We start from the raw sequence: 27,190 nt of genomic DNA, 5'->3' as shown, positions 1-27,190 counted from the left end.
TGAGATAGGACCTTCTTCAGAGCCAAATGTGGCATTCATTCAGTGCATTGTCTCATGCAGATAAATTTAGAACGGGTGGTTGGGGAGGATAAGCACTGGAGGGGTCGGGTGCTGAATGTCTCTGATACTTGAGGAGTGATCTGTGGAGCTAAATGAGGCGCCTGTTATCGGGCTCTGTTTACCATCACACCTGGAAGCCAGATCAGAGGAGGAACACTTTTCACCACATCAAAGAGTGTTACCGTGCTAACTGTGATAAAAACGTAACGCCGTATCAATTCAAAACATTCCTCTTTTGGATCTACTGACAGTGTAAATTCATGTGTGTGTGATAATTGATTCAAAGATAAGATTCGGTGTCGACCGTGAATGTTTCATTTTGGGGATTGTGACGATGGAGACTGAGAGGAGGTCAGCAGATATCATATTTAAAGAGTTTCAGCTGCTGCCATGTTGATTTTTGCAGCCAGAAATAAGCAAATGTGGTCCAGAAGGATAGCAGCAAGACTGAAAGTTAAGGTTTACAAGGTGGTAGTGAGACCTGATGCAATGTATGGTTTGGAGATGGGAGTGACCAGAATGGACAGCAGTAGAAATGAGACTATCAAGCTGGGAAGGTTTGAACATGTGCAGAGGATGGATATACTGGAGAAAAGGTGTTGAAGATGGAGCTTCCAGACAGGAGGAAAAGAAGAAGGGTCATTCTTACTATTCGGTGCCATTTGAGTCCTAATGACATAATATGGTATATTTAGTGTAAAACTTGTCTAATGCTTATTTCTAAACCATTTTCTTGTATGTTTAACCCCCCTCTACCATAGAACACATTGATATATACACAGGATAAATACATTAAAAGTAAATTACTTTTATTTTAGCACAAGTCACTAAAGTACTACGTCCCCAGTCATGCTTGCTCGACTTCAGTTACAAATATAACTTAAAAAAAAAAAAAAAAAAATCTAGATTTTTCATCATTTCTGGATTGGCTTATTTCTAATGTTCCTCATCAAATGTTCTTTTTTTATTATTAATGCATGTTTAATACTTAAAATCTTTAAAAAAATGTTGTGTCCCTGAATCAACTGTCACCCCTGTTACTCTGATAAGAATTCCATAGAACACATCACCTGATTATTCTTTTAGTCACATGACACTCCCGGATGTAACATATTTTGGAGGGAAAACTTTCAAGAAGAAGACGAGTAAGTACCACTCTTTAATCAACCCTTTTTTCAATGTTTTAGCAAGATTTTGTAATGTGGCAAAGCATAACACGTCCAACCTGTTACGCTTATTAATAGTGGAAACAATTTTTTTTTTGTAATTTTTATAATATGGCTAATAAACATGTTAAAAATGGTTCTTAGTGGTCACCATGTACTAGCTTGTTGTTCATCATACTAGTAGTAATGGCTAAGTTTAGCATAAAATCTCCTCCCTGTTACCGTCACCCCTGTTATTGCTATGCACTGTAACATGAAATTTCCTTGCAGATTTTAAAAAGGGACATTGTAGCTTTTAGAAAATGTAAATATTACTATAACTGTGTATTCAAAACAGTTATTAATAGAAAATTGAATGTCCTGTAACAGGGTGGACATTTGGCACGTCATGGGTAAAGACTTTGATTTTAAAAAATATTATAATATAATATCCTTAGCTGGACCAATACATTTTTCTTATAGGTTGAAAATCCCTCTTTTAGATGAAATGTTAAAATAATTCAAAATTTTGTATTTTTTGATGAAGAGTGATCACACTGAAATGGCACCGAATAGTAGGAATGACTCAGAAGACCTCAGAGAAGATTCATGGATGTAGTGAAGGAGGTAGAGTGAGATGAAAACAGGAGAAAGGACATAAAGATAGAGTGCTAAGTTAGCGAGTTAGCTGTCCCTAGCCAGCTTAGCTAGCAAGCTGCACCCGTGAAGCACAGACACTTGCTGCAACAGGCACCAGCAGTATAACACAGGTGGAGTCGAGTTCTAGGTCACAGCCCAACTGTAAGCCTAAATCCACATGGATGGGAGCCGGATTCAAGTGGCCACTAAAGGAACTGCAGTTTTTGGGGCTTCAACTCTGTTTTCAGCCTCAGTGGCTGCCACATGCTCCGTGCCCACTGTCATCCTTTAGCATTGTGTTAAATTATAGTTGTCTGAGAGCCTACAGCACATGCTATGCTAAATGTCTTGTGAGGCCTTGAGTTGAGTCAGATACGACTCTTTATGCTAACACTCTGCCAGCGGCAATGCTATTTAGATATATAGACACTTAAAGAATAACAGAGCCTAATGGGAAAGTTCAGAGTTTTAAGCTTGTATCAAATTTATTTTTAAAAACTGGTTCTACTTAAAGAGGTGAAGAAAGTTGAAGCATCACCAAAGGTATTTCCATTCTTTCTGAGGAAAACATGAATTCCCTCAGCAGATTTAATCTAATTGTGTAATCAGAGTCCCCAACTTTTCTTTACAAGGAAGAAATGCCATTAGTGCCAAACTGGGTCAATAAAAAGCAGAAATGGTTTGTCACACTCTGACAGACTCGACTGAATTCATGACAGCTGATGTGATGTGGTACATGTAAGAATTACTGTGGCCCCAAAGACATCATACACAATAATGCATATCTGTATATATGTTTTTTCAGTCACAGTTGATTTAAAGCAAATGATTTAGTACCTCCGTCAGCTAGAACAATTTCACCCCTCCCTCAAACATTAACCTCATGGTCTAAAGTTAAGGCAACGCGAGCTTCATAGTCAGTGTCATGTTTCGTCTTTGCATGTAGGGTAGCAAAACCAAATTTTACGGCAATCCATCAACAATTTCTGAGAAAGTTCAACCTGGACCAGTGCAGACTGGCCAAGAATCGAGATAAGTCGTTTCAAGGAGCCATTAAAAGAGAACCATTATCCTCTCCCTTAGAGTCTCCCATGTGAATATGCTGTTACTGAGGTGGATGCTCATATTACAAATGGTCAGTGGTTCAATGATTTCAGCATATGTACAATAAAAGCTAAGGCTTTAAGAACGTTTGTACCTGCCATGTGAACGGCACCGTATGACAAAGTTAACGTCAGACTGTCGCTTGCAGCACTTTCTGCCGGTCGTGCACCGCTTTTTGAAACCTGCTGCGTTGTACTGTTGCTACGGCAGCTAGGATGAATAAAACGAGTGCATAATTGTGTCAGTTTTTACCACCATTTTAATGATACATTAGTACAGAAAAGCGGAGCTACTGATGATGTAAAGTAAGCAACTCCGCCCACCTGCTGTTCAAACTTGACATTTACAAGGGGTCAGCCAGTTGGAAGAAATCTGGCTTAATTTAGTTTAAAGGAAAGGGAAGGATTGAGGATTAAAGAATAATGAGGATTATGTTGAAGTTAGAATCATGCAGCGCTCCAAAAATAAAAGTATAGAGCATAATGCGCCCACTTTAATGAGACTTAAGTTCACCCACCCGCTGCTCCATCACAGCTGTTTGTATGAACTCTGAATTTTGTGTTTTCTCAGTGCGACATTAAAACAAAGGAACAGTGTTAATAATCACGTGTGTGTCTGTGTTTGTGTGTGTTAGACAAGATTCTTAGGCACAGAAAAAGGTGTTTGTATAAACGTGTGTGTGTGTGAATGTGGCTTGTAGTAGGACGTGTTCTTCTACTTCTGCGGGTTATTTTGCTGCGAGAGATGGCAGCCTCACACTGGACCTAATGGCAGCGTGGTAATTGGTGTTACATTAGATTAAGTTATCGCAAGCATGAGGCGATGTGATCAGCTCTGCTGGCAGCGAACAATAACACAAGCAGGATTGGATAACGAGCCGAGAGTCGACAACTGAGACTATCGGCGGTGAAAAACGGTTTAACGGTGAGACACGCTAAATTATATTGTGGTAAAATTATCTGACAGGCACTTATCATGTGAAACACTAACCTGCCTCGGCTTCTTATCGTCACTCAAAATCTCCCCGTCCTAATCCTCCCTCCTCTTAACCATATTTCCTCTTTTCCTCTGCTTAAGTGATCACACGTTTTTCCATTATTCATGTGATAATTAGCAGCGAAGAAGGGATGAGATCATGGATAATAAGAAGAATAAATAACTGGGGAAATGTAATTTGAGCTTAATGAAAAGTCTGACTTGGAGGAGAATGAAAGACTGATGAAAAGAGACGGCAGCTCATAGGTGTGTGTGTGTGAGTGTGTGAGTGTGTGTGTGAGTGTGTGTTGGGGGAGTGTGCCCACAGGGCTGTTTAAAAGAGAGAGAACAAAGGATGACCTCATACTTTACACACAAACACACACATGTGCACAGATTCTTTTTTCAAGGCCCCTTTTTCGCTCTCGCTAATCTACTTCCTCTAAAATAGTTCGTCCTTCATCTTTTCAAACATTTACAACAACACGGCAGACGACATTTACGCTGCAGCGTGACATCCACTGCGGCACCTGAGAGAGATGTCTGATTCAGGTTCACCTAAACGTGCTCGTCTCAGTCAAGCAGAATTAGCCGGTCTCATCCTTCCGAGCGTGCGGTGAGGAAGGGGTTAAACCCTTGGGACTGTCAGAAGTGAAAAAAAACAACACACCTGCAGGAAAGTCTCAACATGAAAGAACAGCTGTGAAGAAATCTACCTTTCAGACATCCCAGCTCCTCCTCTTCATAGTGTACACAAGTGTAAACAGAGCAGCACTTCCTCAGTCGTACATTTATGCATGTAAGAGCCTGCCCGTGTGCTGCTTCTACCTAAATATACCCTCACAGCTAAAGCAGGGCAAAAATACATCTCTGCTAATGTTCTCTCATTAACTTCAGATGATTAAAAAGCTACTAACTGAGCAGATAATGTGCATGAAATTAATCAGCAGCCAAACTTTACATGATAGTTCAAGATCTTTGGGGATGTTGTCGGCACCCTTGAAACACTTAAAAATGTCAAAGAAGGTGGTAATGTAACAGCCTGCCTCTTAAAGGCAGATGTTCAGAGTTAGCGTGTGATGAGTGATGAATTGCAGCCTTTATAACTACATTAACAGCATTAAGCTGTCTTTAAACAGCAGATCTTGGATAAATATCAACCCGCCTCTGGTTTTGTAGCTGTAGCTTCTCCATTGAGGGAAAAGTTGGTTCTTTGGTCAGAGCTCATTGACAAATGAGTTTTTTAGCTCAGGAAACTAAAATCCAGAAGACCTGAGATTCCTCTTATCAACACTAGATGGTGATAAAATCCCTGTTTGTGTCTTCCACAAAGGTACCTTAGCCTGAAGTCACTGAAGCTCTTCAGAGTTTCATAAACATAAGGCTTATTTAAGCATTTTCTTCCCGTCCTTTCAGATATCCTGGGCCCGGCCTAAAACGACTGCACCCCAGCTCCGAGTCCAGGAGCAACAAGCCGCCTGAGCCGGTCATCAGCCAGATCATAGACAAACTCAAACACATCAACCAGGTGAGCTGTGCTCTTTTATTTCCTTCATGGTTATAGCTCCGGCTCTGCAGAGGTGGGATAGTCCACTCTCCCATTAGCTCTGCTTCTTGGCTCACAGTTGGACACTGATTCCCAAGCTGCTGGAGGCCCTGCTCTGCAGCTCCTGTGGGGGTCAGCACAAGCCAAGTAAAGATTTTAAATAAGGATGTTTTGTTTACTATTTTGCCCTTTTAAAACACAGCAAAACACTTGTGACTGGAAACTGTTTTAAAAAAAAAGCTCTTCCTGGACACAAATTCTCCCGCATGGCAGCCAGAATATGAAAGGATGCGTGTCCTCCATCCACAAAAGGCCCAGCTGTCATCAAGGCCGAAGCCCTTGTTTTTTTCCCACCACTTCCGCTGGCATGTAAACCACGGTCGGGGCAGGCTGGCTTTGTTCAGAGATGCAGGATCGAACTCACGTATCAGCCCACAGATCTGCCGGCACTTCCTGATTCTTGGTGGTTGCATTTGTAGCTGTCAACACTTCTAGCTGACTACCCCTCGCCCCCTCCCGCATGCATACACACATATGTGTGCATGTTAACACGAGTCTGTTTGAGCTTTAGGATGTTGTAGCCCTGTCAAGGTGGATTCCCCTGTTTAAAAGGGAACCTGGGAGATCTAAGAAGTAGCTCCGGACCCTTCTGCACTGCCCGCTGACAACCAGAGAGCCTCAAGAAAAAACAAAATTGAGAGGGCTGTGGGTTGAAACTAATTCTATCATTTACTTCCACAGTATTACTTCATTCATATGTGTCAGACGCCTCCTGCTGCCTTCAAACACCACCATACCTGATTCATCCTGGCTCTACATACGTTGGGCAGTTTAAACGCTCATTCAAATGTGGGTCTTATTTTTTTTATAGCTTTGGCCATCTTTTCTGTGAGCTGTGAAGACGTTGGACTCACCAGAGAAAGTTCCTGACATTCACTGGGGAAAGAAAAACTGTTTAACCATTTTATTTGGTGCTAAAACGCAAAGAAAGCATAAAATGTCAATAATAATCCCTAAGTGCAGAGACCAGGATGGATGTTTTGTGTAATAATTTCAGTGTAAAATCAGTGTGATCACCTGACTGTGCATTTTTTGCCCTTTCAGCCTTCTTTGGAGGAATTTTGTACACTATTATTATAAGTAGGAGTGAGAGCCAAAATGACCAAAATAAAAGCCAAGCTGTAATAAACCTGAATTATCCTGTAAGCTTAAAAACACAGGACATACCCTTTAATGTAATAAGTCTTTCAAAACTTCCTGCATCGGCACAGATAAACAATTGTAGCCATATGATTACAAGCAGAGCTGCTGCAGTGCAGACTGTTTACCATGTGGATCGAGGTCCTGATAGGCTTTTGATGAGATTTTGCAAGAAAATGCAGTTTAGTGAAATGACTGAGCTCATTGTGTTATAGATATTGAGACAATCCCTTGGAAGCATGAACTCAGTCAAGTCATATGTTCTCAGTAACCTAATTTCCATTTCTAATTGGCTCGCATGTTGCACTGATGATGTGGCAAACATGTGGACATTTATGGGGTTTTTCTTCTGTTTACACAATCGGTTAATATTTATGCAGATTGACCATTCGCAAGGGAGCTTTTAGTCTCATATCTGATGACCGTGCAGCAGAGTCAAGCGTGTTTCTGCTTCGGCTCCCCTTCCCTTCAGATCTTAACTTCAATGGCCTGGATTAACATCTGACAAAAGAATGACTGCACTTGATTGCATATTTCATGTGCAGTAAAACTGTTCATGGCTCACAGCCATGCTTTCCCTCCCCCCTTTTGTTGCAGAAATTGGTTTTAAAAATATTAGTGTAATCCTATCACCATTATACTTGGGCGTGCAAAATGACAGGAACACCTTGTAATGTTGTGCAATCTGCTGCAACAGTCCTGCTGTAAATCAGCCCACTGAGAAGTTTAAAGTATTGGAATTTTAGGGGAAGATGACTCACCGAGTTTATCTTGATAGTAATTTGTAATTTTCTTGTAACATCTCTTATCAAAACATATGAAACTAATTCGTTTTCATAAAAATAAAATTACTTTTGCTTTAGTTGGAGCTCTGAGACACAATAAAACTGCTAATCTGCACAATGTCCATTTACCTGACGTTGTTGTTAACATGGTAATAGATCTAATGTTTATTATTGCCACTGTGGGGGGGGTGGCATGTTAGTATGGGAGCTCAACCAATAAACTGGTAGAGTGATGTTAATAATGGGCTTAATTTCTAGAATACTGTGGCTGCAAACCCAGCACAAACTCTGACCCCTCCACCACTGTTCTTGACAGTTGGTAAGAGATGTGCTCTGTTCGCTTTTCTCCAAACATGGCGCTGTGCACTACGGTCAAACATCTGCACTTTGGTCTCGTGTGTCCAAACAACATTGTTCCAGAAGTCCTGTGTTTTGTTCAGATGGAGCTTTGCAAATATAAACCATGCTGTCATGCTCTTTTTGGAGAGAGGAGGCTTTCTCCTGGCAACCCTTCCAAACAGGCCAGACTTGTTCAGGGGTGAATTTGCTGGACTGTCCACATATCTGAACGCTTCAGACCAGGAAACTGCAAAAACCAAACTGCTCACACTTGCTGATTATCAGTTAATGATCAATGATTAGCAATGCCTGGCTGCTACTTGCAATGTATTCAAGTTTTCACAGACTGCATAGAATTGTCCGTCCATTAGGGGCCAGACTTTACTCCCAGCCACAAATGTTAACCCCCTGGTTGAGCTAGAAGAAAAAGAAGGGGATCGTCAAAGTCCTTCGACATACCTAACGAAACACATGAATGCATACATACTTTTACCTGCTAATTAAAAACAGTTGCCAGACTCAGTGGGATCCTTCCTTTGGGAAGCCAAGAATAACAATTTGCCAAATTTCAAATCTGAAACCAAGTTGTGTACCAAGTGACTTGGCAGCATAACCATACCCAGAGCTACAATGCTAATATGTTTGAAAGGATACCTGCCAACAGGGAAGGATCAAGTCGCTCTTCAACAGAGAGGCACAGCCCTAAACATACTTTCTAATCCTGCTAAATGTTTATTGAGTATACACCGCATTTCATGGTCCTGCTCTCCGCTTGCATATTGTAAACAACCACCGAGGGCACTGGAGAAAGTGATGTTGTTCAGTTAAAAGCAGTTTTACAAGGTCTCCGCCTCCCCGCCAGTTGAAAGATCGACAGTTCCAGATGATGCAGGGCTAAAAGCAACTAATTAACCATGTGATATGAAAGAGTGGGGCCATGGCTCACAGATAATTACTTTCATCTGCCCTGTTTATATGCAAAGTGTATGAGGACAGGCCAACGGTGAGATAGTAATGTTGCGTAATGGTCCAGGAAGGCAAACAGCGGAGTGCCATGTTGATTAAAACCTGCAGTATTCACAGACGATCGTGCTCAGATGAATGTGCACATGTAAGTCCTGGATATGCATTCAGCTCTGCATGCTGGACAGGGGTCGCTTGCATACAGTCCTCTGCAAATCCTATAAGGCTCTTTTTCTCCTGTGCACATTTTCCATTTGAATGAACATTATTCTCCTTTTGGCTGGAGCAGCGAACATGATCAGCGGTTCTTCCAGGTCTTACTGACCCACTTTCAAACAGTGAATCGGTCCCAGACCATAGTATGTAAGACTGTGTCGTAAAATATACATTCTCCAAGAGCGAGAGGGAACGTGGGACCCCTCAAAAAATCGACTTCCTTCCAACTTTAATCCCTCTGATGTTTCATTCCTCGACTCTTAAGTGCTCCGTGACGATGGCCCCGTGAAATGCAACTATGCGGCGGAAATGTGTCATTTCTCACGTTGTCAGTGTTGATCAAAGTATCAGCAGATACAGAGACAGTTTGGCAGGGGACCCCTTGCCTTTGTGCCTCTGTGAGGCTAAACTAAACACAATAAGAAGAGGAAAAAATTCAGAGCCGGTCGCCTCAGCTTATAAAACAGCGTTTTCTCACGCCTGAACCAGTTGATGTCATGACTGAGCCGTAGCCAAGTTTAAAGTGAGCCGCACACTATAAATGGATGAGGAGAAATGGCTTTCTCCTTCAGTTATTGCTTCCCGACTTGGAATCTTTAAACAGTGCGGGACTGTGAGGAGCCACGGACATTTTTGTGCATGCAAACACTGTGTGTAACAAATTCCCGTGTGAGGTCCTGTCTGTATATGCAATATGAGCTGATAAAGACGAGAGTGCTCGAGCTCGCTCTCTCCCCGGCTCTGACGTCAGGTTTGAGATATTCTTTTGATGCCAGACTGGCGATTCTTCCTGGTTTTCTTGCTGAGAAGTGGACTGTGTGAACGTGACTCCGCATTAACACTTTCGTTTTTCGTGAAGTTCTTGCGCGCAGGGGACGTAGGGGCGTTAGCGCTCCTAAATTAGAACATATTATATTGATGATGTGTTCTTGTTCTGGGGGGATTAGTTTTTTTTTTTTTGTTGTTTTTTCTGAACATCTGTTTAACTTCCCAGAGTATCAAGTTTCTCCTCTGAACAACTAATCTGGCAGGAGATGGTTGAGCTAGTGGCAAAATAGAGCAATTATGTGATTGGTCTTTGATTACAGAGCGTTTCATTTGTCAGATGAGTTTGCCATTTGGAGGGTCAGACCTCCTGGGATTCTTCTGACAGCCCCCCTTTTCTGGCTACACGACACTCTTTGGAGAGCTTAAATTTGGAATGCATCTTTTATGAGTCAGTTTCATTAAAACACAGCTGTTTGATCTGACACTGTTATAATTGCTCTGTAATTTGAAAAATAACTTCTTCACATTGCCAGCCAAAGCTTTCATTTTCAGCTATTTGAACATTTTAGCTTTTACTTCCATCCGTCTCTATCCCTCCCTGTTCGTTTCACTTCTTTCCATCTCCCCAGCTGTGCTGAGTTGTGTGTGACAGACTGCAGCGCTGTCGCCCTTCGCTCCTCCAGCCCCCACCTTCTATCCCCCCCCTAAAACCCCAAGACCCCCCCCTCCCTCTTCCCCACACCCACCTCTCTTCTGCTCGCAGCTTCCCAGACTAATTGAAGCCAGAACCTGGGAAAATCCTGCAGGTAGGACAGGAATCCAGGGTGGAAAATAAACCAGATCCCAAGCGCCACAAATTCCATCACGCAGTCTCACTTCCTCCGAGCCACCAGAGCCTGGGCGGCGTGCGCTTGACACCTAGTGCATGTTTGCGCAGAATGCACTCTTTAATATCATAACTCACAGAAACACTCGTCCTGAGTCACTGTGCACAGTGGTAGTAATTAATTACGGACACGTCGAAGCTCATATAGCAGGAATATATAAATAAGAAACCCTTTACTGAATACTACTGTAGAGATGTGTGCAGTGGCCTTTAACTTAGGACTAATGCACACTATGGGTGTCTACTAGGCCTGCTGTTTTGTAAACTTGCTAACCTAGTCATTACACGTACTCCAGTCAAAGAGACTGACTTCTGTTTGATGTTATTGACTGAGAGGGTTTTGAAGCGGGGTTTTTTTTTTTATGTATCCCCTCAGGGCTTTGTCCTCTCGCCCTCCTCGTCTTTTTTTATTTTCTTTTTTTTCATGTACAGCAGAGAGGAAAGAGGGGATGCTAATATTTGTGAGCGGGTACGAGCTCACGAGGGGTGCTTTAAATGATGTGTGACACCTGGTGTAAACCTCTGAAGGGGCTGCAGGGCGTTTGTGTACCCCTGTTAGCGCACCGTACATGCGTGTTATCCTTTCGTTTTCCGGAGACTTAGGAATTCATGGTAAGTTTAGGATTTGAGCAGTTGTGGTTCCTTAACTTGACAAATCCAACCAACAGATTACACACACACTCACACACCATTCTCCCACCCCAGGCTTTCTCCCCTGCTGACTGTGAGGTCAGACAGAGCATGTGAGGGGCCTTTTCCTCCCAATTAGTCTGCCTGCTAATGAGTCCCAACCATCCTTTCTACCACTGCCACCCGTTCCTCCTTACCTCCATACCTCCACCTCTCCCTCCATCTTTGCCCCCTCCCCAAACCCTCAATCAATCCTGAGGCCCATGCCACCCCCTTCGCTCCCACACTACTACCACCCCAGTGGGTGTAATTATCACACAGCCGGCTTATAAAAACCCCGCAGCACAAGGCGGGCACTCGCCTTGCTGAGCAGGAACACCGGTGAGGGGTATTTTCCTATTTTTTACCTGTGACTCTGAGCTGAGGGCTTGCTTGCTTGTTTGTTTGTTTGTTTGTTTGTCTTTTTCGTGCTAACTTTTCTTTGCTGATTCTTGACTTTTCGTTGAACTGTCAGGGAATCGGACAGCTGAGTCTTCCTGCTGCGTTCTCACACTCTCTGTCGCTGGGCACAGTCATATGTTGCTGTGTAACAGGATACCTCCCCGTAGAGGTCACGGGTCACACTTCCTGTTTCCTGTTTCTGCTAGGTCATCATAGGGTCTTATCCGCGAGGGTCATAGACCTCCCCGTTCATCCTGCGCCTTTTGTTTGGGACAGCAGTGCTCAGGGCGGAGTGGGTGGTTACAGCTCAGTTGAGGCTCCTCTCTAGACCCGCCAAAATGTCAGCACTCCCAAATTTTATCATCCCCTCTCATGCTCCCCGTCTTCTCATATCGCAAGACCCCTATTTATCTCTGTGGTTAGCGGTTTTTACGTTTCTCTTTCATTCTTTCCAGCACCTTCAGTTCTCTATGTGCTTAGGCTAGAAGCTAAGCTAAGCCTACAGCACATCAGCTGATTGCCGCTCACACACAAGCATAGCTCCTCCACTCTTTCTTACCCACTTGCCCCAGTGATCATCCACCGATTCCAACTAGGTGTGATCATGGAACATGCAGTGACAGTCTGCTGATGTTGAAATGGAGGATTTCTGAGCAACACATGACTCTGGAAAGCACTGGACAAAAAGAGATTGTCTGACGGGGTGTAATCAGATTTAGCAATCAGCAGCCTGAGCAGGAATGAGACTTTTTAAACTATTAAACCCCATAGAGACAATCAGGCACATTCACAGACATAAGTCGATATTTTCATTTGGTTACCCTCAAAAAAAGATTGAAAATTGCTGTCATACCAGATATATTTAATACTAAAGGGAGTTAACCCCCTGCGTTCATGCGCCGCCTCGATCTGAGCCCAGCGTGTTGGAAAACAACATTCTTCTATTCTTAAACACCAACAGTTTAAGCTCCCTCTGCAACATCATCTAAACATGCGTTCAGGATTCAGTCCAAACTGAGAGGTCTGGAAATAGAGTTACGGGCTAAGGTGGAGCACAAACACTCCCAGTTTCATGCCGGACCGGAGAGCCGCTTCTTTTTTTTTCCTCCTGCGTGTTCTGTGTCCGACTGGAATGAACATCAGGAAATTAATTTTGTCTGCATTAACCGTCTGAGGCTGAGCTCCTGTTGCGTGACACGCTCGAGCGTGGACAGATAGGGAAAGACAGGAGGGTGAGGGGAGAAGAAACAGAGGAGAATGAGACAGCGCTGGTCCTCCTCCTCCTCCTCTCTTTACATTTCACATTCAATAAAAGTTGAGTAACGACTCGAGGAGAGCGGGTGGGAATGCGAGGCAGGCTGCGCTGACCCAAACGCCGCTCCGCCCCGCTGAGGAGCTATCCATGACTCACTCTGTGGAAAGTGCCTCCTGTCATTCCTCCATCTGTCTGTCTATCTGTCTCTACTCTCCCATGATGTGCCTCATTTATTTCCACTCTCATGCCGTTTCTCCCCAGGCTACGAGCTCCGAACAGGGATATCTGCCAGCGTGACAGAAACACAGCAGCTCACGGGACATGTGCACATTAAATGCAAGGAAAGTCCATTTCCTTCGTTTATCAAGAAAAACAGTGCGCGATGGAAAGGCTTTGTCTGACACAATGACCTGCACGCTTGCTTTAAAAGTGTGCTGTACCTTTTTTGTGCTAGAGGCGCTCTGATATCAATACCAGAGTGTCGCAAACTATTTTTAACCAGGGCCTGGAAGGTACAGGAGAAATGTCTTGTAATCTGGGTCTGATTTTCTTAGTTCAGGACACTATTTCTGTTAGTTATAACAGAATTATACTCCTCAAGCCACTTCTATGGCAAGCATCGCTTAGAAGGAGGCTGAGAGGCTAACACATGCATACAATCTGACAATTAGACAGGCTGTAAACAGAACTTCAGGTTAGTCAGAGAAACAAAGGCATGATGCAAACATCCGTTTTTGTAGCTTTGTGCAGTGGAAGAAGGGGTTATTACCGACACTTGAGGTTCACTCTGAGGTTGGTTTCACTTCTAAATAAAGATGGGAAAGTTTAGAACATGTGGCCAGACTGCTTGAAAGCATTCCACATGTCCATCAAAACAATTGTTTCCAACCTGAGGAGAATTGTGGGTAATATTTTAGCAAATATTTTCCAACTCACACACTCAGCAGACATGGGGCAACATCAGCATCAGTTTGGAGCATGTGTGTGAGTCAGACTCCACATCAAAGGGTTGTGACATGTACCAAAGATGTTTTGGTCTTCAAAGACAAATCAGCAGCATTGTGTGGAAAATACAGGGCCGTGCAAAGGTCTCGAGCCACCACTCATTTCTTTCTATCTTGCTAGAGAAATGCGAGGTTGAATGATTTATCAAAACATGCAGCATAAAAAACAGAGTTTGTGAAGTTTGAATGAGCTTCACGTGACCACCTTTATTCTTTAACACAGCCTCAACTTTCTTATGTAGCTCTGTGATCAGTTCTCCAGGCTTCTTAAAGGACATTCAAATCTGTTCTTTGGATGTTTCAGCCGTTTGTTCCATCCTCTGTCAAAATGATCCCACACTGCTTCAATAATGCTGAGGTCTGGGATCTGGGGAGGCCAATCCATGGCTGATAGTGTTTCATTCGGTGTCTTTAGGCCCTTGTGGTGGAATTAAGGCACGACGGGACCACAGATCCATGTTTTGAGCCATCTTTATTTAATATTTGCATCACACCACCACAACCCCCCACCAACCCCTGAGTCCCCGTGTTTTAACACGGCGGGCGTGATTGCGGATGCCGTGCAGGTGCGTATGCACGGCACCGCAGACCACGCCCCACCACAGCCCTCTCTCAGGTCCTTCCTGATTTTTTTTCCTGTTTCTTAAAGACATGAGTCTCAGATACTGTTCATCTGCTGTACTTGTTTTTTAGGCCTGTCACTTCTTTTGTACTCCACTTGTTCTTTTTCCTCATAGCCTTTACAGATACACTGCACACCGTGCTGAGATATGCATGTACATTTACAATAAATGGCTCTTTGGGAATCGCCTTTTTTGGTTCGTGCCACTTTGTCTGTTAAACTGCGTGATTTTTTTAATCTTTGTAAAGAAATGGGAACGCATTATTTATTTTTGTGACAGGCCACTAGTAACAAAGTGCCTAAAGATTCAATTTAAAATTAGTTATTTGTAAATTGTCTGCTATATGTGCATACAGGACTTCTTAGGTGCCATTTTTCATGCTTGAATGATTTATAGGTCACTGTTAAGCAGCTAAACAGAAAAGTCCTGGTTAGGTGCAAGGACTGGACTGAAAATGTGTGAAATAAAGCTCCCAGTGTCCAAAGGAACAACTAGAAAGCCTGGATGAGAATTACATCACATGAGGAGTGGCTCAAGACTTTTGCACACTACTGCATTTGTGACCATTTTTATTATTTGTTAATTATAGGTCTGTTTTATTCCAGGAAAACCCCTGCTTCAGTACCCAGCACGTCCTCATTCCTGTGAACTTAGCCTTCTACCAGCGCTGCTTATTGATGAAATACTTTTCCTGCAGCTCATCAGACACTGAAAAGCTTTGTAAGGTGGAGGAGGACGACAGAGTCTGTGGAGCAAAAAGCTCCCACAAAGGGAGAGGAGCTAAAACTGTTTGTTTCACACAGGTATCAGGTAAATAAGGATTATTTTTAATTGTGAGTCATGCAAAGCTACTTTAAAAAAGCAGGACTGAAACCCCTTAAATCAGGTCAGCTAATTTCATCACTGTGTCACTGATTTCCTTCAGGTCAGAACAATTAAACACTGAGGAACTTTCTTTTTTTAACTTATGGGAGGTAGTCTGTTTGGAAACCGAATCCTTGAATTCTGTAGATTAGATTTGCAGGCGTGATGTAAATGTGTTGAAGCACTGATAGAAACATTCAGTCCTACAGATTCCATCTGGGCCGAGTCACATAGCAGCATGTCCAGACAAGTCCTGTGCATGTAGAGGAGGACATAACACAGGCCCAGATCCCAATCACAGACACTGATAAAAAAAATTCCATGCACTTTTCCTTTTTTACTCATCCTCTCCATTTTTGACTATCACCCATTCAACCAGGCTCTTCCTACATTCTGAAAATTTCTGTGACTTATGGGAAAATGTGATCCAAGATCTCGGTGCCAGCTCGAGCAGACCACAGCTGATGATCAGCGAGCGCAGGTTGATTTCTATCAGCGGAGGTCAGCCAGAGGCTCTGAGGCTCAGCTGCAGCTGTCGTGTCGAGCAGTGACCCTGTGTGGAGTTCATGTCATGTGTGGGAGGCAGTGACAGACTTGTGGTTTCTGTGTCTCTGTCTGGGCTGGCCTGCATTGAGCAATCTGCCACATGTTTGGGCTTTGTGTGCAGCCTTTGAGCCCATGTTTCCTTGGTGTGACTTGCACTTTTGTGTTAAAGGGAGGTGAACCCTGTGGCGTGCGGGATGCCTATGGTCGAGCTGATTACATGTTCCCTGTGTCCAGCTGTCTGTGGGAGCCAGCTCCCGATGCTACTCGTGAAACAGAGAAGAGGAGAGCGAGAGATTTCCTCTCGTAATGGAAAACATGCCGAACATTTCTCGAAAAAAAAAAGTCCCTTTTATTTGCTTCCTCCCTGCTTCCTCTTGCTTTGGTTTTTCTTTTCTCTTTTTTTTATAATTGCAGAAGATTCCAGTTCAGAGCTGCTTGAGGTTTCTCCTCTTGTGGTAAATCTGGATGCTCTTGGCGTATCACGCAGCGGCTTTGCCATGCCAAAAGCGCAGCGTCACTTTCGATACAAACATCCACCCCACCCCTACATGCTACCGCAGCCGCGGCAGAGGCGGGTAGCCAGTGGGCAGAATCCACAGCGCCCTGCCACAGAGCTACTGCCCTGTCATCCTCCCCTCTGTACCGCTGTGGAGAAGGGTCAGTGCCATGCCTGTATATACAGTTTCTTTTTTTAATTCTCCAAAACCGTTTTCATGCGTTCTCCATGTACAGCTCATATGCTCTTCACTCAAATGTGTGCATGAAACTAGATTTTAATCAACATCTTAAAAAAAAAGATTAGCTCTGAGACAATGTTGGTCGGTTAGTTGGTTTGTCTACTACTTTATCTTAACAGTTATCAAACTGTCATGAAGGTTAGCAGTAACACCCGTGAGAACTATTCCTGTAAACTGCCTCTGGTGTCACTGGCAGGTTTCTCGTGCTCGGCAAAATATTTCTAGACTTACTTGGTCGGCTGGCATATTTGTGGTCTCTAAATATTTAATCCACAGTGACTTTTGTGGTGCCCTCTAGCTGTACAATGACAATAACAGCATTCATGTCTTCATCAGAATGAATTGTTATTTCTTTGACATTTTAATTGTGCTCCATGACCAGGGCTAAATATTGATTTATCCAATACAGTGGTTTAAGACAAAACAATTAATCCTAGAATGTCAATCGTTGTGATGTGCACAGCACTTTTTTCTGTTCAAAATCCAGAGAAATGTTTTAATTAAAATAATTCCTCAGAAAAATAACAGTGTTCTCTGAACTGATCAGAGCTCTGAAGCTGAGGTGAATCATAAATGCCTTATTGTTTCAAGGTTCAAAATGTACATTTATCGTGTGTTCAGCAAACAAATGTACGATGTTCCCTCAGTTTTCATGCTGCAGCTGCACCGCACATTTTACAGTGTAATCCATCGGTTGCCATGAGGATGATGACTTTTTGCTGGAAGTTGTGACTTGTGTGTGTGTGATTTGGGTTAAAGTGAGGGGGGACTTCTGGATCCAGTGCCAGGATATATTTGGAACGGCGGGAGGATGCAGGAGCTTCCTGACAGTGACAAGAAAGTCATCCAACCAACTTTGAGACTCCATTCTGGATTTTGGTCTTTGTCACTCCCGACACAACCACAAGGCAGTGGTGCTAACTACCCATAGCTGGGGATCTGGTTCGCGGCCATGAGGGCATGTTCACGCACCACTGCCAGGGGTCAGATCTCCTCCAATCCCCCTGTAGCTCCGCCTGAGTCCAAAGGGTGCTCTGTTGATGTGTGGCGCTACAAAGACACTATGTACTAGCAGGAAGGGACTTACAGACTCAGGTCAGCTTTTCATTGATCCACAAGCAGCGGCGGTTGCTGGTGGTGTAGGCGCGCACTAGATGGGTCACACCCACCAGATGACACACCAGGTTTAAACTGCTATTGATTTTGTGTTTTAAAATTTTTACATGTGTTGCTTTGCATATATCCAGCTAGCATGTTTACATGTTTTTCATTATATTTATTACTCGTCCAATAGCAGCCACTGGCCTCGTTGGCACCTGGTGAAAGGAGTCCAATGTAGGTTGATGAGTCTGAGAAGCTCACATCTGTCTGATGACAGCGATACTGAGGTGATTTAGTGAGGATGCTACTTTTTTTCCTGAATTTCTTTGTTGTGGATTGTTGGATACTGGTGTGTTAGAGCTCTAACTTCAGTTCGGGGCATAATGCTTGAAGACGAGGATGACATTTTATTAAGTTGCTTGTTGTCTCTTTCGTTCGCATTTTTGCTTGATTGGTGAAGGGGACCCATTTCAGATTATAACACACCATGTCTGAGTCTGAAGGTCCAGGCATGAATTAAAACTTGCCTCCACTGAGTGCAAGCATCTATAAGTTGGTCGTTCTCCTGCCACAAACATAAAACGAGGTTGGGGGAACGGTGATATCCATCTCAGCCATGGCATTCAAGATGGCAGGGCAACATGGCGGCGCCCTGCAGTCTATGAGACTTCATCAGTTTGTTGGAAGATAATAATTACACACTAATCAATGTATATTTATGAGTCCCACATTTTTTTCCATTGAATAAACTTCAAAAAATGACTAAATGTATCTTTACGAAGGAGAAAACTGGGTATAAGACAAAAATATTTATTCTTTATAGCAGGCTGTAAACATTTTAAATTCTGCTGTAAAGTTGACCATTTCATCTAAGAGATCGGTGGGATCGTCTGACTTTTTCACAACATTAAACTTGAAGGTGCGTGTTTGCTTTTGTGTGGTTTTCTGTTTGAGGAAGCAGGCCATTGATTGTATAGCATTAACTCCCAGCTACCTCCGTGTTAGGATAATGAACTGAATTACTCATTCAGTGACTGAATATATCCCGCATGTTTGCTCGCAGCTGACTAAGAGCTTTTAAGTGATTCAACTCGGTCATTCACCCAAAACATTTATTCTTTTAAACAAATTGATTGTGACATTAGCTGACATGCCAAACTAAGATGGTAAACATGAAACCTGACAAACACCGGTGTGTCAGCACTGTTATTGTGAGGATATTAGCCTGCCGACACATTAGCGCTGAGCTCAAAGCCCCACCAAGCTGCAGATCCTGCACGACTGTAAACACTTAGCCCTGTGTCATCTACCGTCAGGATGTAGTAAAGCAGACGTCAGAGTGTCTGTTTATGCGAGTTTGTATGTATACTGGAAGGTGAAGATCTGCTCATGGCAGTAAACTCCAAACACGGCTGTTGACATCAGTGGTTTTCCCTCCTCTCCTCATTCCTTTTTTTAGGTTTTGCTCTAAAATACCCCGAGCCACCTCATTCTCTCCCTGCTTTACAAGTGTCTGTTTGCCTTTTAACAAGGTTTGCCCCTCCCGTGCCTGAGTCTGGACAAGTTGCCAGGATACAAGTCGTTAGAAGGAATTTCGGGCCCAGCTCGGTAAATCTGTGGAGGGCTCTGCAGGCAAACACATATGTCTCTTTAACACAGTTCAGTACATTAAAGTTCCATTCACGATGTGGAGAGTGTACTTGTGGAAGATAACGGGGTGTTTTCATGAGAGCTCAGCTTTGTCAGCAGGTGGTGCTTCGCTGCACAGCCTCAAAAAGAAGCTAAAATATTCCTGTGGATCCGATGTCTGTGAGTTACTGTTTGTCCGTCCCTCGGTCCAAGTGACCAGGCTTTTAAAAATGTTGTGGTCATCATCAGTGTATGGCCTCAATGTTGCTAAATGAATGGAGGTTTGTTGGTTGGCTGTGCTGGGAACAGGGTAATGTGTGTTCCCGCTCCAAAATTTAGAGTTTATGTCACTTGTAAAAGCCAGATTGACTGGCTTGTATATGGAGCCGAAGGGAAAAGGGTTGTTTATCTTCCGACTGACGTAATTCTGTGATTAGCTTGGGCTTTTTATACCTCCGCTCTCTATCGCGCGCACACAAACTCACACACACGAGTCTGGGCCCAGACAGACGTCGCAGCTGACCTGAGACGAGGCCCATATGAACCCAATTTTCTCCCAAAGACAACTAGAAACAACAGCAAAATATGCATGCTGACGCACACAAATAGGAAGGAAATCAATAAAAAACAAACAAGGAGGAGCTTGAGCGGCGAGATGAGAGGACACTGCCAGAGAGGGCAGGCGGCTGGAATTTAGCACATCTGTTCCTCTGGCGAGGCTCTCAATCACGTGTGATGTCATGAAGCCTGAACGATGGTCAGAGTGCGACCGTGTACGTTGTCTCCAAGCTCTCACACGCATTTTTTTTCACGCACGAATGTAAGATGGGAACTGAATGAGGTTTTTCAAGGATGTTTCATTCAGTTTAAGTTATTAAACGTGTAAAACTTGATGTATTTTTATTATACTAGGTCGACTGGAATTTAAACATCGTTAATGAAATAGCTTAACAGCTCCAGGGTATTTTTTTTTATATGATTTATGAGTTGATGAGTTTCCCACATTTCTCCCAAACAAAGGAAGAAGTTAAGGAATGTGTTGCAGAACTCATTATGAGCTTCTGTAAATTGTCTAAGTCACACAGCCACTGCTTTTCCAGCCCAGAGGCCAAACTGGATAAAGGCTATGCTGAAAATCACATTTCTGTCGCACACTTACTCGAGCTTGTGGTGCATGTTTGTCTTTTACCATCTTGCTTTGATGTCGTATTGATCCATCTGCTGGATTTTATCTTCTTTTCAAGCTAAAATGCTCCAAAAATATTGCAAACATCATTTCTCCTAATCTCACATCTAGCTGTGTATTTTTAGTTGCCGGGGGAGGGGGGGGCCTTGATGTCCACCCGGGTGGAGTGTGTTATGTGGTGTTATCCTTGTTGCCCTGAGACAACCACTCAAGACAATGATGTTTGCCAGTAACAACACAATCACACCAGTCTGCTTACCCCAGTTTCTTTTTCGACCGGCAAATTACATGGAGCAAAAGCCGCAGCCCTTTGAATGAATCACGTTTGGACAAAAATAACAAAACTGGCACCGATAACAAAACTGTTTTTCCTGCCTGGTGATTGTCATACACGTTTGGTAAATACCAACCTTTTTTAGATCTCGCCGACTTTTTTCTTTTTTCCCTGGAATTCCCCTCACCCTGTTATAATCACATGCTACACACTCAGATCAAGAGACACCCCTTATTTATTTTCACAGCTTTGTTAAACTTTTAATGTGCGCAGGCCCACTCCGCAGCCGCAGAGTGACTCACGGAGAGGCTGAGGGTGCATTTTTTTCACATGATTACCTTTAACCGCTTCCTGTTTGTCCCACAGTTGCTGCAGATTGTGACGGTGTCTGAGAAGCGCTGGAGAGCCCGGTCTCGTGGAGCAGGAGCGAACGGGTGGAGCGAAGAGGGGGAGGAGGAATTTGAGAGTGGCGACTGCGACGACGAGGACGAGTGCGCGGGGGTGTCTGGGCTGGGCCCGCCGCCACGACGCAAGCGATTACGCATCTTTGCAGGTTAGACGCACACGATATGGACTTTAATTTGTGTGGTTTTAAGTGATGCTGTATCCATGCTCACGAATCAAAATCAGCTTAACTTGTATTTATGAGCCAGGCTGTAAAAGGAAGAAGAAAAAGGTTGTTTAGTTGTTTATGTTTGTGCCCGCTAACCAGATTAACAGATCTGGCCTCTTTTGCAGCGAGTCAGAGCGATCGCAGTCCAAAGCAGAGAGGTGGTTTACGTGACTGCTGTGCATGTTGACACCAACGTGACACTATGTGGCAGGAGACATGAGACTTCCGCAGGTAGCTGCCTCACCTCCACCTCGTGACCTGCCGTCAATCTTGTGAAAAACGTCAGATGCACGCTGTGAAAGACAAACAGAGAACAAAAAAAAGGCCACAAACAGTTGGAAGAAAAAAAACCAAACAGAAGAAGAGGGAGAAAACACCCAGGGAGCAGAAACAAGAGGGTTCGATACACTGATACAAAGCCAGCGCAGCTGAGCAAACACAGCAGTGGGAGTAGTCCTCCTGTCTGGGATGTTGTGGCAGAGATTTGGGTTTGCCGGGCAGGGAGCGAGAGCAGGAACCCAGGGTTCACACAGGAATCCTGCAGGGCCATCGCTTCCAGCGTGAGAGCCTGATGCCCTCTCTTAAACACTCCTGTCAGCCTCTCTGTGCAGCTCTGCTTCACTGCAGTATATTTCTAGATTAGGTATGTGTGCATCAGTGTGTGTTTGCAACCACCTGAAAGTCTGTTTGCACCGGCCTCTATGCAAGTCAGTAATGTTTGTAGACCTTGAGAAGTCGGTGCTTATTGGCAGATGCGCAGATAGCTGCTGATAGCCTGTGATGACCTAGCAAAATGCTGACCCCACACGGCCTCTCAGTCCATTCTGGTCAAATGGGGGACTGGAGTTCAAAGGTTAACCTGCAGAGCAGAGGGGCCTAATGGCCTGCTTGTCTGTGCTCTGCTGGTCTGAGATGGACGAGGCAGATCGGATTTCACAAAGCCTGGTAAGCGATCAGTGGTGTGACACACACGCATACCCACACAGGCCGTGGGGAAAGGTGACCGAAGCCACAACAACAAGGTGCAGACAGGCAGGGCTAAGCCACCAACGTAGTCAGCTGTCAGCCTGGTGACCAGAGCGAGGCTGTTACCAAACGGTAACGACGGATCTCTCCTCACCGACTCTCTGCGCAGATTCCATAACCTTCTGACAACACATACGCAGACCGACACGCTTCTCCTCCCGAGCCAATCAAACCTTCGCGCTACACATTCCCCAGAACATTCCAGTCCCGGAGCTATTCCAGGACAGGGACACCCCACCACCACCTGCCCCACCTCCATACCTCCTGAACCAAACTGGTTGCAAATTACACACCAAAGAATCTCTATGCCATGACCTGAGGTGGTGTTAAAAAAAGAAAACAGCATTAAATTTGCGAATCATTTAATGATGCAAATGTTGCATTAGCGGGGTTGTGGATACATTTTTATGATCACTGGATTTACAGGGAGATTTATTGAAATGTGGTTGGTAAATAGACTCATTCTTATAGCGCTTTTCTACTCTCCTGGAGTACTCAAAGCGCTGTATACAACACATTCACCCATGACACAAGCACTGTTATCTATACTTTCAGTGCTTTCTAACTGTCATTCATACGCATTCATACTCCGATGGGTGCATCGGAGTTCAACTCAGAGTTAGTATCTTTGGCATGCAAACTGGGGGAGCCAGGGATCGAACCACCAACCTCCCAATCTGAGCAACAGCAACCAGGTTCTGGGCCTTAAGTAGGCTGTATCGTGACAGAGCCTCCACCGTGCTTTACCACAAAGTAAGATATTAAGTTCTGCCATAACTACCTAATGTTTTACTACAAGGACTGGATCCATCTCTCACATCCTGTGTCATATGTGTTCAGATACTTTTTATAGGCTGCAGACAGTTTTTAGGCCTGATACTACTTCTTTTATCCTCCACTTGTCCTGTTTCCTCAAACTTTTGAAGGACAAACTGCACAACACCATGAAGTTTTCAGCTAATAGCTCTTTAGAAATATAGTTTTATACTGTTATGTGTAGACATTAAGCTGGTTCATCTCTTGAGTTAAGCTCCTTTTTTATGCTTGACTGAATCCTAAGTCAGTGTAAAGTGTCTTAACAACCAAGCAAAACAAAACAAAACAAAAGTCATTCTTCTGAAAATGGTCAGGTACAAGTAACGGACTGAAGAAATGTTGAAAGACGACTTTAAAATGACTAGAAAGAGGCTCCTTGGAAGGAAAATATGAAGGAACGATGGAAGTCTTTGCACAGTACTGTACCTATGAATAGATGTGTGTTTGTGAACAGATGGAGTTGTCTCTAGCTTTGTTGTAGTCCAGTAAAATGTGATTCTATATGGCGTGTCTTTACCTTTATGATGAGGGCTCACCTGTGTTTCTGTGCTTTCATGCACACCTGGCCTCTGACTGTATGGCCTCTATGAGAAACAAAGGATGTGCCGCCATCTCTGCAAAAACCTGCTCATAGATTCCTCTCAAAGCCTCTCTTCATTGCCTGAGCCACACATTTTTTTCTCCTGTTTCCACCTGGTGCTAAAAAACTTCACAAAAACATCTGCTAATACACACTCATTTACTGCATAAAGTCTTAAAATTTGAAGAAAAAATTTAATTGTGAAAAGCTGGCAGTGAGGGAATCATCTGTTTCCAGCTCAGTGTGGAAGCCCAGTGAAATACAGCAGATAACTCCCAGTAGGATCAAGGTAATATTTCATGGTCCAGTCAGTACACAGTGGGAAAACGAGTGATTAATCCAGAGAAGTGGCTAAGATAATCACACAATTTTAATTCCCTTTAATAAAAGGGTTGTTTTTTGTTTTTTTTGTGGCGCTAAGTGGACTACTACTAAACAACCTGCGAAAATGGCTTTTTGATGCAGTTTGGAAACATTCGGTAGTCTGCAAGCAAACAGTGTGCTCTGCTTTGGCTCAGCAGCTCAGATCCCTGCCTCGTGTGTTTTCTTGCTGAGCTGGACGGGCTTTTGCTCGCTATGCTCAGCAGGAGCCACGTGAATAGACCTCTTGTTATGTTCCTGAGCTCAGACATTCGCTCACTATAAGCGCCCCGAAGGAAAGCCGTTCCTTTGGGAGCTCTGGATCTTTTTTATCAGCGCCAGAGGTTAGCAAAATACAAAGTGGAAATATTCCTGTAATGTGAAACACGCGGCTTACGATGAGAGGCTGGGCTCGGCTCACCTTTCAGGTCTGCTACAAATTTTGCGGCTGGAACAAAGGAGTGAGTAAAAGAGCGAAGAAGGTGATGAGAGAATGTGGGGAACGAACACAAAGAGACAAAAACACCTTTGATAACTGTAAAGGCTGATACACTGGGAAACCTAAACATTCTTTATTCTGTATGTGGGTCAAATTAACAGCCTAACGTGCTGTCAGTGCTCCAGCATGGTATGTTAATTAACTGCAGCTGTGACCTCTGACCCTTCTGCACCTGATAGGTGAGTCACACGGTGCCTGTCTTCCACAACAGTGTTTGCACATGTCTTCATCACAGCGGACACAGTTTACATTAACAGCACCGGATGCATCCACCGTATAAGCAATTTCCTTCTTCTTCAAGCTTCGTGTAATTTCATAGAGCTGATCGTCAGCGCTACTGTACTCATGAAGAATCATCAACATATGGTTGCCAGCCAGGGAGGCTCGGTGCCACAGGCCAGGATGAGAAAGAGACGGGCTCAGACGGTGCACATGTGAGAGGAAGCGTGCAGGTGCCTGCATGCCCACGTGGCAGGCAGAAAAAACACACTTCACTCCTTGGCCCGTGCATCGATCAGCATTAAGTTGTCTTTTTACACATTTCATTCAACGTTTTTCTTTCTAAAATTATGACATCTAAAATTATTTTTTGAAAAAAAAAATTGTAAAAACATGTTGGGTAACAGGAGGTGAAAAACGATTAAAGAAAAACATTGAAATGAAGTCAAATACTGTGAGCTCTGTGTGGTGATTGGACAAACTATTAGATGCCGAGACTAGTTTGAATTTGAGTGCCAAATGTGCCAACAGTTATTACCCAGGTTATCAATACGATGCCAGATCTGAAGTGTTTACCTCTATAAGGAGTTCAGAACTAATTAAGTACGAAGAAAATGTGATAATATATCTGTCAGTGAACCACAAAGTTGCTGTTAAAGGAGGTGGTTACTGTAATGTTTTGGACATTTCATTATTAGCACTGTATTCTCTAAAAGTGATACTCGTAATCTCTCAACCTTGCAAATGGTTTGTTTCCTTTTTCAAATACCTGCAAAGGTATTTAGATAGATCACAGGTGGTCAATCCAGGCCTCGACGGCCAGTGTCCTGCAGGTTTTAGATGTGTCCTTAATCCAACACAGCTGATTTAAATGGCTAAATGACCTCCCCAACATGTCTTGAAGTTCTCCAGAGGCCTGCTAATGAACTAATCATTTGATTCAGGTGTGTTGACCCAGGGTGAGATCTAAAACCTGCAGGACGCCGGCCCTCGAGGCCTGGAGTTGCTCACCCCTGAGATAGATAAATGGGTCAGTTGGTGGTTACACTGTGGAGCTTTTGTCCGTATTAAAATACATAATGACATCAGAGTTCCTGCAAATTTGTTTGCGGCACATCAATGACGTGAATCTCCCATTCTCACACGACATGAGTACATGTCAAGAAACCAGTTTGAGGTGATTTCAGCTTTGTGACATGATGAGTAGCCTGGTGGAAGCAGTCATCAGCAGATGGGTGCACTGTGGTCATAAAGGGATGGACATGGTCAGCAACAATACTCAGGAAGGCTGTTGCGTTTCGTTGATACTCAGTCGGTACTAATGGTCCCAAAGTAGGACATTAAAGTAATCGCCACAGCTTCACACACAGCAGGATGGATCCATCTTTTCATGTTTACAACAAATTCTGCAGTGGCACCCAGTGCGGTCACGTTGTGCATTCAGAGGTGCTCTTCTGCACACCTTTGTTTTAATGAGCAGAGATTTGAGCTTCTGTTGCCTTCCTGTCATATCAAAGTAGTCTGGCCATTCTCCTCTGACCTCTTGCATCAACAAAGCATTTCACCCTGACAACTGCAGCTAGCTGGATGTTTTCTTTATTTACAACTGTTCTCTGAAACCCTAGAGATGGAGATAAAATCCCAGTAGATCAGTAGATTCTGAAATACTCAGAGCAGCTTCACCTGGCACCAACAACCATGGACTGTCCAAAGTGTCACTTTTCCTCCCCATTCTAATGCTCACTTTGAACTTCAGCAGGTTGTTTTGACCACGTATGTACCTAAAATATATGTATTTAAATAAATACATATAAATAAAATGCATAGATTAAAATGATGTGATCTGCAGGATTACTGCAAATCAAAATCTTCATTCAGAAAAGAGATTTGGACAGAGTGCCTGCTGCTTTCGTCCTTGTCTGACACAATGATGACTGTTTACCAGCCCAAATCTGTGTAGGCTTCACATGATAAATGATTTCAAAGTACTAACTGTTTGCCGGAGTGGGTATATAAAATTTCTGGAGAAGTCTTAAACTGATGACAGCGTGAAATCCTTGGGGTAGAGGAACTGTTGAAAGGCTGTGTAGTTGAGGGGGCTGATAATGTGCAACACACTGGAAATGTTCTGACCCAATGTTCTCCGTGTCCATCCCTCTTT

The 27,190-nt window shown here is 43.7% G+C and overlaps 1 protein-coding gene and 1 long non-coding RNA gene across 2 annotated transcripts in view; one reads left to right on the top strand and one right to left on the bottom strand.

The window, feature by feature from the left end:
* Positions 1–27,190, top strand: part of gpc3 (glypican 3) — a 140,106-nt gene that overhangs the window by 102,124 nt on the left and 10,792 nt on the right. Inside the window, exons 6-7 of the mRNA XM_004563205.5 lie at positions 5,340–5,451; positions 21,283–21,469. Coding sequence (XP_004563262.3) covers positions 5,340–5,451; positions 21,283–21,469 — 299 coding nt within the window. The remainder of the gene's footprint in view (positions 1–5,339; positions 5,452–21,282; positions 21,470–27,190) is intronic.
* Positions 5,459–27,190, bottom strand: part of LOC143421505 (uncharacterized) — a 36,698-nt gene continuing 14,966 nt past the window's right edge. Inside the window, exon 3 of the long non-coding RNA XR_013101174.1 lies at positions 5,459–5,593. This is a non-coding gene — a long non-coding RNA (uncharacterized LOC143421505). The remainder of the gene's footprint in view (positions 5,594–27,190) is intronic.

This window comes from Maylandia zebra, linkage group LG2 (genome assembly GCF_041146795.1).
Source record: "Maylandia zebra isolate NMK-2024a linkage group LG2, Mzebra_GT3a, whole genome shotgun sequence".
Classification (NCBI taxonomy): Eukaryota; Metazoa; Chordata; class Actinopteri; order Cichliformes; family Cichlidae; genus Maylandia; species Maylandia zebra.
This window is presented reverse-complemented; position numbering and strand designations above follow the sequence as displayed.